The sequence below is a fragment of the Oryza brachyantha genome, chromosome 3, assembly GCF_000231095.2.
Source record: "Oryza brachyantha chromosome 3, ObraRS2, whole genome shotgun sequence".
NCBI lineage: Eukaryota > Viridiplantae > Streptophyta > Magnoliopsida > Poales > Poaceae > Oryza > Oryza brachyantha.
Window position 1 is genome coordinate 26,112,140 of NC_023165.2, and position 13,799 is coordinate 26,125,938.

A 13,799-nucleotide genomic window follows, 5' to 3' on the forward strand; every position below is an offset into this window, starting at 1 on the left:
AATACTACATTCGTCCTTAAATGTCTGACGCCGTTGACTTTTTAATATATGTTTGATTATTTGTCTTATTTAATTTTTTTTTAAATATGTAAAGTTATATATGCATAAAAATATATTTTACAATAAATGAAATGATATAAAAATAATTAATAATTATATAATTTTTTTAATAAGAAGAATAGTTAAATATGTATAAAAAATCAACGACGTCAAACATTTAGGAATGGAGAGAGTACGTTTTATATGTGTTTAAAATAGTTAATAATTAATTAATTATGCGCTAATATCTTCCGTCGTTTTGTTTGTGATAATTAGTCAAACAACATTCGCTTTGGCGAAGGCGCCCAGAATTTTCAATTCTTGATGGGAGTTCGTCCACGTCAGATATGGGTACTCGCATGCATGCACGCCGATCTGTGAATATTCATCGAGTCAATGATCGGAGCTGTTGGACAGCGTCATTTTTGCACGGCTGCGACCAATCGATCGGTGGCCATTGTTAATTTCTTATAACTGAAATTACCACTGGAAGTTTCTGAAGGTGTGCTGACACTCTTCAATGAAATTGTCTGTTCTTACCCCTAAATAGTTCTCCCTCTGATAGTAATTTGATGCATAAGACACATTTTTGAAAGTTTAACATCTAATTTTATGTTAAAATAAATTTGTAAATTAAAAAGTGTACGATATTATGACAAAACCTTTTGAAGATCAAATCTATGCATAATTTTTAACTAACTATTAAAAAGTAATTGATGGTCAACCTTTTAAAAGTTTAACCGTATCTTGTTCACTTGCTTTAAATATCAAATATTTATGATTGGTTGATTTAAATATAAAATATTTATGATTGGTGGAAAGTAATGATGAAAAGAATTGTTTTAAGTGACTTTTTTCAATCGCCTAAATTTGATAATTTTGTGGTAATTTCAGCGAAACAATCATGCTTCAAGTTTGGAACCTGACCTCTTGGTCCATTGATCCCTTAGATCTTCACACACTCCTCCCCCTCAAAATTCCTCAAAAGCACCCATACATCAATTCATGGTTCAATACTTCAATTCTTCCCCATTCAAACAAAACTTTCACAATGGGATAGGATCGTCCATTGAGAAGTGCTGAACTCTGAAGTGGTATATATAGTCAAAGTAGCTTTCCAATATGCTTCCATATAAAAGATACAATTTCCGTTACAACGCACGACAAACTGCAACTACCCAAGACAAACACAAAAAAGTAAAAGAACCCAATTGGCACTCTGCCAGCAACTCTCGTAGACTTGCAGGTTTCAACACTTTGACACGGCGATGCAATCACTAGAGATTAGATTTGGTAATCACTCGAGATTTGGTACGGTATATGCTTGCTTGGCACTGGCCCCGTCCTGTTGACAATACCGTCCGTGGTAATGGTGGTAGCTCTAGCACATACATGTAACCCCACGTCCTATTTAACAAGCTTATGATTAGCTACAAAAGCAAAAAAAAAAAATCTGCTTTTGATTTCTAGTTTATTTTTCAATCCTATAGACACTATTACCTCCATCCTAAATATTTGATACCGTTGACTTTTTTATACATGTTTAACCATTCGTCTTATTCAATTTTTTTTATAAAATATGTAAAGCTATATATATACATAAAAGTATATTTAATAATAAATGAAATGATATAAAAATAATTAATAATTATGTAAATTTTTTGAATAAGACAAACGGTCAAACATATATAAAAAAGTAAACGACGTTAAATATTTAGGGACGAAGGGAGTAGTTTGTATAATCCGGATAGCAATTTGGATTGTTTAAGGAGCTACAAATTCTACAGGTACTCCCTCCAATTTGGATACCAACGTCAAACATTCCTGTATGGAGGGAGTACTAGTTTTTATGGCCTCACTATTGAAACTGCAAATCCAGTGAAAAATGTAAAATCAACTCAAATTTAAAGTTAAAAATATAAATATTGACTTATAAACAAAAGCAGAAAAGATAGGGGTGGTTTTCACTATGAAAATAACTTGCATTCATGTGAAGCTCCCGTATGAGCAAATCTCTTAGGTCTCTGAATTTTCGTGTTCAGAAAGTTGAGGGAGGACCTTTCCAGAAAAGAAAGAAAGTAGTAAGCACCCGGTTGTTAACATCTGCTCGTGCCCATGACTCCATTATGATGTTATGGGCAAAAATAAAACTACTTAGGTGGTGTTTAGATTGAGAAAATTTTTAGGAGAAGTGTCACGTCAAATATTTAATTGGATGTCGGAAGGGGTTTTGGATATGAATGAAAAAACGAATTTCACGGGTAGCCTAGAAACCACGAGACGAATCTTTTGAGCCTAATTAATCCGTTATTAGCACATGTTGGTACTGTAGCACTTATGGCTAATCATGAACTAATTAGGCTTAAAATATTCGTCTCAAGTTTTCTTTCATAACTGTGCAATTATTTTTTAGTTTACCTATATTTAATGCTTTATTTAGGTGTCTAAAAATTGGATGGGATGTTTTTGAAAAAAATTTTGAGAACTAAACGAGACCTTAGATCTTCTCGGAGTATTGTTTTTGCTCTACTTGTTAAGATGCCCTAAGATCGATCGAAAGAGAAGATACGTCTGTCACTCTTTCTGTCTGAACTTCTCGCCAGCGAAACGACCACAACGGAGATCCTGGCAACACTTTTCAGACTGAAACCGCCATTGCCGAGCAGCACACAACTCTGAAACTTCCGACGCGAGCAATGGCACTATTCTTGCCCGGTCGCTGTTGGGCGTTTTGACTTCCTGGAGCAGTGAAAATGCTGTCGTGTGTTCGAGCGATTCCACGTGTGAGAAGAAGCTGTGTACGAGCTCATAAGTTAAAATTTAAATTTTAGAAGTTAATTTTGAATTTGATTTTATGATTTTTTTATTATAAATTGTTTTACACCTTTCGCTTTTGAGTCGCTATGAACACGTATATAAAAGTTTTGCATGTAAATTATTTTTCGTTTAAAAAACGTGTTCCATTGGCTCCTCGGGGAGCAGGAGACTGACTTGCTCTTTTTTTTTTTTTGGATTGCTTATCTTTCGCGTTTATTTTCTGATGGAGAGGTTTGGCCGGTTTGGAGTACGAAACGGTGTACGGATCGTTTAAACGGAGCTTCTTTCATAGAGGTTATCTAGAATATTTCTGCGTTATAAGGAAGGTGTACTTGATTATTGCTGATTATTAACTTATTATGCACTTGATCCTCGTTGCTTATTAAACCTTATTGCATGTTTAGATTATAGGTTTATGGTATTTTATTTGAAAACATACTCTAATGGCGATAGCCCTTTTTATCAACACATCCCCAAAGATATCATAGTATCTCAAAGAGAATAGCTAAATTTTGACTCTCTAAATTAAAATTTAGTCATTCATTTTAGTTTTAGCAACTTAAATTCATATTGCATTTTCAAGAGACTATCTATCCTTGCTCTCTAAATCCTGTTAGGGAGAGGATGACAAGTGGGTCCACCACCCACGTGGGACCCACGGATAGCAATTGTGCTATTGGGGGAATGAGTTGCTAGATTTGGCCATTGAGAACTTAAGTTTAGCCATTCAAATGGCATGGCAAGTCATATAGTCATTCTCTTGGAGCACAATTTTTATGTAAAATTGCTAAATTTAACTATAACAAGTGAGATGACCATTCTCTTGGAGTTGCTTTCAGTACTGATTGAAGCATTTTAACCAGCGTAGGTTAAGCGTATACTTTTTTCGCATGACAAAATATACCGAGTATTTTTACGCATTAACGAGTTAAGATTTCGAGGTAGATATTCTAAAACATCATCTATACTCGATAACAGAGGTAAGCAAACAGACAAGGGCCCTACTTATAGCTCAGATTCCAAAAATACCCTAATTTATACTGTACTGGCATTCCACTGGCATAATTTGGACCAAAGCAGGAGCACTGGAGCAGTTCACATTAGCTGACAAGTAAAAAAGACGTTATCTATGCTTCAGAAAAAAGTATCATTTGGATGCTTGTGCGTATAAAACTGATTGCAATGTCTCTGAAGGCATAAGCAACTAGATGAGTTTTCTTTTTCACTTCTCCCTTTACCCATTCCACCCCCGGTTGAACCAAAACAATCTATCAATCTGTTTGTTTTATTTATTTTATTTAGAATTATTGTAATCTAAATTATTAAGTCATGTTACTTTAAGTTAAATTGTTATGAGCTAAAGAGGTCATGGAGGACGAGGTAGGTAATTTCTTTGAAGTATCCAACATAGTGGATACTCAGCCACTTAATATTTTTTTAAAAAAACAACATTTGAGGAGTTTGTTAGGTTATAATAATCTATTTGTTTTGTTTTAAATTATTTATAACAATATGTATTATAGTAACTCTAAGTGAAAATAAACGAGACCTATGACATAATAGTGATACATGCTGATAATCCCCGTGACAAAGAACGATATATATTATCCGACCCAAATTTGTGTCGTAAATACTGTTGCAATCTCTATGATTTTTACTACCTTATCGAGCTCCTTTCGGTCAAACCCTACTACGACTCAAAACAAATGTTGCTACAGTTTAAGAGTGCTAGAAATGCCCTTCAATACAATTTGTTCGCACAAAGGGTGATTGTAAAACGGTATATTTTGTAACAAAAAATAATTTGTAAGTACAAATTTTATATACAATGTATTAGCGATCTAAAAGCCATGGCAAAAAAAAATTTCAGTGAACAAACTCTAAATTTAAGATAAAAATTTTAAATTTTAACTTATGAGCTAAGGCAGAAGCGAGGATGGGGTTGTAATGTTGTATATATCGTTGCTATTACGAGGAGTTTGAACAAAAGGGGAGTAGATGGGTTCTAGTAGAGTTGAAGTTTATATTCCATTTCGTTGTTCTAGTGCAACGCTCTCTAGTGTTTGATCGTGTATAAATAAGTATAATAAAAATGGAAATCATTTTTTTGCGTTCCCCTTTTATCCTGTTTCCCCTCTCGCTTCCGTGCGACCCTTGTCTAGTTCTGTATTTGAGATGATAGTTGAATTATCATATTTTTTATGAAATTTAATCGTGTGGCACCCTCCGTTACATCTGTTCTAGAAGAAAGATATGTGTGTATAAGTTGGTTTCAAAATAAAAATGGAGGATTATAGCCAGGAGCCCGCATAGCATGAGAATTAGGCCCGGTCCCATCCAAGCTGCAATCTGACTGACAACCTTATCCTTTATTTTCTACTTATATTCATGAGTTTAAATTTGAAATTTTAATCTTACATTAAATTTAGAGGTGGTTTTAGGATTTATCCATCATAGTTTAATTTTTCAGCCTATACTTTTAAATCGTTAAAAACACATATATAAAAATTTAATTAAAAACATTTTTATTTACAAATATATCCTTTAACATTTTTTATAAAAAACCCCGAAAAGATGACCCTGAGCTTTTGTGAACCAGGACTGCAGGATGCAAAAACAGTAGGCCTGGAGGACTGCCACGGAAGATTTCCCATGAAAGGGGAATATCGCTAGGAAGAAGTCAACGATCAAGACCATCAAATTTGCACTCCCATCCTTTTTCCACCAAATCAACTCTCCAATTATTCAAACCATCACAAGATTATTCAACAGCCCTCCATATCAGACAAAACCAATCTGAATTAGAAAATCAAATGCAATAGACTATTTTCTGAAAAGTAAAACACATCATGTACTGCTTAAAAGAATAACAACTGGGATTCAGAATCATTAGTAAAAGAACAACTAAATCTGTAAATATAAGATGGGCATTAGGACGGTGTACCCTGCCAGTAAAGATCTGCCAAATATATGACGGATCCAGTACAGAGTTCATTTAAACGAGAGGCAAATCAGGAGACTGAGCTTTTTAAATACTAAAGTTTGTAATAAATGAAACAAAAATGTGAAACCAAGAATATGCAGAAATTACAAACAAAATTTATTGGAAAATCGCCATTAAATGCTCGAATGGATGGACCCTTGCTTTTAATTCCGTGCAGGCGAGTTGGTGTGTTCCAATTAACTCCTCTCCTCTTCTCTCTTCTTCTCCTTCTCTTCCTCTCACTCCTCTCCTCTCTCTGCTCCATTCTTGAAATCTGATCCAGAATTCCAGATTCCGTACGGGGGCGACGCACCCCAGGCTGATCGTTCGCCGCCGCCGATCCCCCGCGACCTTGGGGGGAATTCGATCGCGGTTTGGTTTGATCCCGAGGAGGAGGAGGAGGCGAATCGGATGGTGTAGGGGGGGAGGGGAGGTATTGTTGGGTGGGGAGAGCGGCGGCCATGCATCTGTCGCTATGGAAGCCGCTGGCCCACTGCGCCACGCTGCTCAAGGACAAGAAGAGCCGGCCGCCGCGGCCGCCGGCGGCGGGGGCGGGGGGAAGCGGGCGGCGGCTGCAGGAGAGTAAGCTGCGGGAGGCGCTGGAGGAGGCGTCGGAGGACGGGTCCCTCGCCAAGTCCCGCGACGCGGCGCTCCTCCTCGACGACGACGGAGGGGGCGGCGGCGGGGAGGAGGGCTCCGGCGTCGGGCGGTCCCGGTCGCTGGCGCGGCTCCACGCGCAGCGGGAGTTCCTGCGCGCGACGGCGGTGGCCGCGGAGCGCGCGTTCCTGTCACCCGATGCGCTCCCGGCGCTCGAGGAGGCGCTCGAGACGTTCCTGTCCATGTACCCCAAGTACTCGTCGTCGGCGGACGTCGACCGCCTCCGCGCCGACGAGTACCCGCACCTGGACAAGGTATGTCTCGACTACTGCGGCTTCGGCCTCTTCTCCTACCTCCAGAGCTGCAACCCTGCCGACTCCACCGCGTCGTTCACGCTGTCGGAGATCACCGCCAACCTCAGCAACCACGCGCTCTACGGCGCCGCCGAGAAGGGCACCTGCGAGCACGACGTGAAGACCCGCATCATGGAGTACCTCAACATCCCGGAGTCCGAGTACTGCCTCGTCTTCACGGTCAGCCGCGGCTCGGCGTTCCGGCTGCTCGCCGAGTGCTACCCCTTTGGCACCAACAAGCGGCTGCTCACCATGTTCGACCATGAGTCCCAGTCCGTGAATTGGATGGCGCAGTCCGCTCGCGACAAGGGGGCCAAAGCCTACTCCGCCTGGTTCAAGTGGCCTACACTCAAGATCTGCTCCACCGAGCTCCGGAAGCTGATCTCAACAAAGAAGCGGCGGCGCAAGAAGGATTCTGCCACTGGGCTGTTCGTGTTCCCGGTTCAATCGAGGGTGACCGGGGCGAAGTATTCGTATCAATGGATGGCATTGGCGCAGCAGAATCACTGGCATGTCCTGCTGGACGCTGGGGCATTGGGGCCTAAGGACATGGACTCGCTGGGTCTGTCTTTGTTCCGGCCAGACTTCATCATCACATCATTTTACAGGGTGTTTGGAGCTGACCCGACGGGTTTTGGCTGCTTGCTGATCAAGAAGTCGGTCATGTCGTGCTTGCAAAACCCAAATGGTGGGACGGGCACTGGGATGGTGCGGATCATGCCAGTATTCCCTCAATATTTGAGTGATTCGGTCGATGGGTTTGACGGTGTCCTGGATGGTCTTGAGGATGATACGATCATCCCAGTCGAGGAGGATTCAGCGTCGAACAGTCTACATGCACCGCACTTGCCTGCATTCTCAGGCGCTTATTCATCAGCTCAGGTGAGGGAGGTGATCGAGGATGAAATGGACCAGGACAGCTCTGATAGGGATGGTGCCAGCACGATATATGAGGAGAATGAGAGTGTTTCTGTAGGGGAGGTGATGAAGAGCCCAGTGTTCAGTGAGGATGAGTCATCGGAGAACTCTTTCTGGGTTGATTTGGGTCAGAGTCCGCTTGGTTCGGACCATTCAGAACAGTCAAGCAAGGTGAAGTTAGGATCTCCACTTCCATCGTCTTGGTTTTCTGGCAGGAAGAATGTGAAGAAGGCATCACCAAAGGTTCCATCCAAACTAGGAAGGAGCCCTACTGGTGACAACCATGTTGTGTCGTTTGATGCAGCTGTGAGATCAGTATCACAAGAGCTAGAGCATGTGAAGGAGTTTCCTGAGGAAGATTGTTCACAAAATGGTATAAAGAATGTTGTTCCAATCAAGATCAGTGAGATTGAAGAAGATCAAGATGGTAAACAGAACAAAAGGTTTGTAAAGTTCTCTTGTGCTAATGGCCCTGCAGAAGGTAGCTCAACCTCTGTTTTTGGGGGCTGTGCCACCCGTGTGAATGGCTCCACTTCGGAGATCTGTTCAGAAACCAAAGATAGTGCAATCAGAAGGGAAAATGAAGGAGACTTCCGTCTACTAGGAAGGAGAGAGGCACATCATAGCAGATTCAATGGTGGTAGGTTTGTTGGAGTGGAAGAACCAGAGCAAGTGCCAAGTATGGGCCGCAAGGTATCATTCAGCATGGAGGATAGCAGGCTGTGCCGCAATTCAGAAAATGCAGAAACATCTGGATATGCAATGGCAGATGATGATGATGAAGAAGAAGAATACAGTGATTATGATGATGTTCAGGATGGCAGGCGAGAGCCCGAAATTATCTGCAAGCATCTTGATCATGTGAACCAGCTAGGTCTCAGTAAGACTACACTAAGACTGCGGTACCTTATCAATTGGTTGGTGACCTCACTACTGCAACTTCGATTGCCTGATTCTGGAGATGGTGAAGGTGCATCCCTTGTTTACATCTATGGTCCAAAGATCAAATATGAACGAGGAGCAGCAGTTGCCTTCAATATAAAGGACTGTGGTACTGGAACATCACTGATCAATCCTGAAACTGTACAAAAACTGGCAGAGAAAGAAGGACTCTCTCTAGGCATTGGCTTTCTTAGTCATATTCGCATCATGGACAACCAAAAACAAGGGGTGGTTGATGTGGGTCTCAGTTCTTCTCTGTGTCGGCCTACGTCAAACGGCCGCCGTGAGAAGAAAAGCAGCAAAAATGATATAGTTGGGATTGAAGTGGTTACAGCTTCTCTTGGGTTCCTCACAAACTTTGAGGATGTATACAGGTTGTGGGCATTCATTGCAAAATTTCTGGATTCATCATTTCTTGAGCAACAGAGGCTATCATCGATTCCTGAGGATTCAGAGAGATAGTACTTAGAGGGTTTCAGTTATTCCTGTTACAACTACATACATACAGGAGGATGGTGGCGGCAAAAAATGCAAGTGCAATGACATAGAAGAGATGTCAAGAAGCTTTTGCTTGGAGCTTTTGTATCCCAAAATGACTTGGCATAAAGGGGCAATACTTGTGGTGCGGCTGGTATATTTCTTTGTTATTCTTTTTCCCTTTCTCTAGGTATGCAGCTTTTTTGCTTGTAGATTTTGTTCAAGATTTATATGTGTCACCTAATTATTTTGAGCAGCATCTTTTCCATGTACTTGTTTGTAAAGTGGCTCCATTGGCCATGAAGTAAGCTTGCTTGTATGATTCTTGCAACATGAATAGCATGGTGATAGCCTGATAGGTGATCAGCCTCTTTTCAGTTCTCCTGTTGAACTTTGCCTTATTTCTCAGTCCAACTGCTCTGTACTTTTTTTTTTTTTGCTTTACTGCTGGCATTAAGCCACCATAATCCTGCTCTGTCATATCTGTGGTACAATAAACTTATCTGCAGGTCACTTCCTAATGTGCTGTCATTTTCTGGGTTCTGTTATAAATTGGATGCTTCCTGTTGTTGCTATCACCTGTAAAACTTATCAGAGGGTTGTTACCTGCTAATATGCTATTGTTGCTGGGATTCGCAAGTTTTTGGGGTTATGAAAGCATCAGGAGCAGGTAGGCCCTGCTGTCTGTGAGGGTGTGATGTGGGTGGGGTGGAAACGGAGCGTGCGCGCCCGCGGGGTTGACAAGAAAAGCTAAGGCGAAGCTAGCGATCGAGGCCGCTTGCTTTTTGGCGGCTTTCGCTCGCATCAATCAGAGGCGCCGATGGTGGGGGGCGGCAGCGCGCTGCGAGAGCGACACTGGGAGGCACACCTCGCCCAGGGCCAGCAGCCGGCAGGAGACACTGGTGCTGCTCGCTGTACCCACTACCCTCAGGGCCACAGGTGGTAAAAAGGCATCATGATCAAAATGGTAAGGGCTCCTTTGAACACAAGAATTTTGCTTGAATTCTCGTAGGAAATTTTGTTTGGTCAAAAACGTAGCTCCTTGCGTATGCTCGTAATTGTTTGAATTGAGAGAATATGTAGAAAAATTGAGTGAGATAGTTATGATTGTTTGATATGAGAAAATAGTTAAGTACTTAGTTACTCCCTTGTTACCAGAATAACTTCTAGCTTGTTGTTTTGTTGTTTATAAGCATAACCGTTTATTGATGATTATCTGTAGTTAAAACTTTTTTATATGTGTTTTTAGTGATAAAAAAGAAATGCTGAAAAAACAGTGAAAATATATCAAAAACAACTCTAAATTTAAGTTTAAAAATTTAAAATTTAATTTATAAGCATAAGCGAAAAAGGAGGGTGTATCGAACTAAGTATATTTTAAGCTAAAATTTGATCGTTAGAAGCCAGTTACATTTAACGGTGGATATCTAAAGCTTCCCGCCGGTCGCCGGTCGAATTCTTTATGATTTTGTGAAGTGTCCAAAACTTATCCAAGAGAAGCCTATTGGAAGTGCATGTAGTCAAAATCATCAAATACATTGAACCACTTACCCCCATAATACGCAAGAGAAAAAAAAATCCATTGCATCATCGTCATTACAGTATCATCATCGCCAGTTCGCCGCCACCACCAGGTCCACTCTCTCCATTCTACTGCAACTTGTCACAAAAATGGAGCATCGACATGGGTGAACCAATCAGAGCACCACAGGGAACGAACGAGATCCTCTTACTTATTAATTCGTAGTAACTGATATATAGACCTATGAACAGTGGGACTCTGTATGTCAGCCACCCATTAAGGGAAACGGCGTCCACGCCACAAACCAAGGAAGGCACGAAAGAGCAGCACAGAGCTTGAAAGCCTGGCTGTGGGCTGTGATGCTGCGAGTGTGCGTGTGAGCCGTCGCGACGACAAGAGCTTAGCTGTGCCGGCCTGTCACTTTCCGTAATCATGCGGCGCACATGCTCGCGGTACATACGGTCTGTCGCGCCATGGTCCTGCTACGGCATGCTTGCCTTGCCTCTTGGCCAGTGCAGTCACCGGTGAGCGCGGTTGGTTACTTGGGTTTTGGTTGGTTGGTTGCTGGAGCTCTTCTACCGGCTCGCGAATTCTCGGTGTGGTGGCATGGGTTTCGAGGCTTTTCTGGGCTGGGTTGGGTGGTCAAGCCCGTCGCGAGCGAGGTTGGAGCCCAGTTTTGTGCCGCGAGGCCGGGGCGCGGACTCGTGGCTTCTTCCGCTTGGGCCAGTCTGTGTAGGAGTGGAGGAGGTGGCGGTGGTGGTGGGTGGCTCTTCCGCACCTGGTGATTGGCATTGACGGTGTGGCGCTGGCACTAGCGGTAGCCGGTAGGCAGTTAGGCACTGCACTACTCCATCCACGGCACGCAAGCAGCGGATCTATCATCTGAGTCTTATCTTCCTATGTTTACATTTATAAGCTAATTTTTAAATTTTAAAAATTAAATTTTAAGTTAATTTAAGATTTTTATCATATTTTATTTTTAGATCGGTAAGAAAACATATATAAAGGTTTTATACATAAATTATTTTTTAATCATCAATAAGTTATTTCGCTTATGCTTAATAATACGAAAAGATGAGGCCGTGGCTTTTGATAGAATTGTGCATGAAACTGGTTAAAATTTACATGAATTAGAAAAACTCTTACGTTGGCTGATGACCCTCGCATGAAACTGGGATAATCACTACGCATGAAAGAGGTTAGAAAAACAGTCAAATTATTTCAGCAACCATTTTTTTTTTTGGGGGTCGGGGGGGGGGGGAGGGGATGGAATCGAAACAACAGAGGTGAAAACAAAAGCAAAGTTGATTTTATCGGAAAAAAACCCAACAAACATAACTACCGGAATAGAGCCTCGAAAATACTAGTTGGGATCCTATAGTATTGCTTTTGCAAACTGACACGTGGACCCTGCAAAAGAATCTTGGTCCCAGAAATAGTTTTGTTTACGTTATAAATTTACGTTATGAAACTAACGTGAAGATTCAAAGCGGAGTGCTTGATAATGATGATACAATTTCAACAACGACAACCTACCTTTTTATTTACTTCAATTGTGTCGTCGGTACTTATATGACGCAACAACTTATGTAAGTTGGAAACTATTGCCATTGCGATTTTACTACTAAATTAATGATAACTGTTTTATCTCTTCTATTTGTATGGTTTCATACCATGCAGCGTGTAGTTTGTACTACAGGGTAGCAGCAGTACTACATAGTGCACGAGTACTTAGGCTGCGTTGACTTTCCAAAAATTTTTTGAAAATATGTCGTATCGAAGTATACGATCACACATTTAAAGTATTAAATGTTATCTAATTACAAAACAAATCTTAGATTTCATCTAAAACCGCGCAACGAATCTTTTAAGTCTAATCAATATGTCATTAGCATGTTGGTTACTGTAGCACTTATGACTAATCATGTACTAATTAGGCATAAAAGATTCGTTCCACTATTTCTTCCATAACTGTGTAATTAGTTTTATTATTGATGTATATTTAATACTTCATTTAGATGTCCAAAGATTTAATACGATGTTAACATGAGAACAGACCTGACCGTGTACTGGAGCCAGCAGAGCCAGGAACCTGCCAGCGTGTGCATTCCACGAACAGGCCCCGGAAGGGAGAAATGGAGAGAGGGGAGAACGTACGTCGTCGCCATGTGGACCATCTCGGGCCAATCAGGATCCCTCTGCCACCAATTGCATGCAGCCTTCTCCTTTTCACAGGCAAAGGAAAGGATAAACTCCTCCCTGGCCACCATCCATTCCGCCGCCGCCTTATCCTACCCTCATCTCCCGTACAAAACCCACTCCCTCCCTCCACCCCCCCAACCTGACCCACTCCACCCCGCTCTGCGCCATTGCCGGCCACACTCCTCCAGCGCCAAGAACCACCACGAAGTAAGTAAGATGCATTGCATTTGCTTGCTGCGCCGTGTTCTTCTTGCGTTGCAACATTGTTTTGATCTTCGTCGTCGTCGCGATCGTGCGTGCCTGCGTGGTTGCTGTTGCAGGGTGAGGTGAGGAGAGGGAGAGGGGAAGCAATGGCGTCGCTGTCCGTGGCCACGACTCTGCCGTCGATGGCGCCGTCGTCGGCGGCGAGGAAGAGGGGCGGCGTGACGTACGTGGAGGGGATGAACGCGTACAGCGGGCTCAAGGCGCTCAACAAGGTGACCCTGCTCGGCGTGCGCAAGAGCGCCGACTACTCGTTCGCCAGGGTGGTGGCGAAGCTGAGCCCCGCCGGCGGGAAGAGCCGCGGCGGCTCGTTCGGCGCGCAGTGCAACGCCGCCGGGGAGATTTTCAGGATCGCCGTCATCATGAACGGCCTCGTGCTCGTCGGCGTCGCCGTCGGCTTCGTGCTGCTCCGGGTGGAAGCGGCCGTCGAGGAGTCCGAGTGAGGCGCCCCGCCGGCGCGCCGCCGCCCCGAGCCATAGCACATCGCCCAGGCTACCTTGGCTCATAAGTCGTGATATATAAATGTGATGTATGTTTCGATTAAATTTGCTTTCGTTTTGTACCCATGACGATTGGTGAATACCCTTGGAAATACACGTTTTGGAGGCAGAACCTGCAAATGCAATTGGTCTTTCAGCTGTACAGATTACAGTCTGACCATTTCTACTTTCAAAGCTAGTACTACACT

The 13,799-nt window shown here is 42.6% G+C and overlaps 2 protein-coding genes across 2 annotated transcripts; both read left to right on the forward strand.

The window, feature by feature from the left end:
* The first annotated feature begins 6,028 nt into the window (after positions 1-6,028).
* LOC102711518 lies at positions 6,029-9,503 on the forward strand. Its single transcript, XM_006650582.3, has one exon. It carries the CDS (start codon positions 6,301-6,303, stop codon positions 9,109-9,111), a length of 2,811 nt encoding a protein of 936 aa, XP_006650645.2. The 5' UTR covers positions 6,029-6,300; the 3' UTR covers positions 9,112-9,503.
* A 3,446-nt stretch (positions 9,504-12,949) lies between these two features.
* LOC102711791 lies at positions 12,950-13,785 on the forward strand. The gene is made up of 2 exons (XM_006650583.2): positions 12,950-13,057; positions 13,171-13,785. Exon 2 carries the CDS (start codon positions 13,201-13,203, stop codon positions 13,552-13,554), a length of 354 nt encoding a protein of 117 aa, XP_006650646.1. The 5' UTR covers positions 12,950-13,057; positions 13,171-13,200; the 3' UTR covers positions 13,555-13,785.
* The last annotated feature ends 14 nt before the right edge of the window (positions 13,786-13,799 follow it).

Coding starts and splice junctions, on each gene's coding strand:
- LOC102711518 (XM_006650582.3), top strand. CDS start 6,301: ATGCATCTGTCGCTATGGAAGCCGCTGGCCCACTGCGCCACGCTGCTC.
- LOC102711791 (XM_006650583.2), top strand. CDS start 13,201: ATGGCGTCGCTGTCCGTGGCCACGACTCTGCCGTCGATGGCGCCGTCG.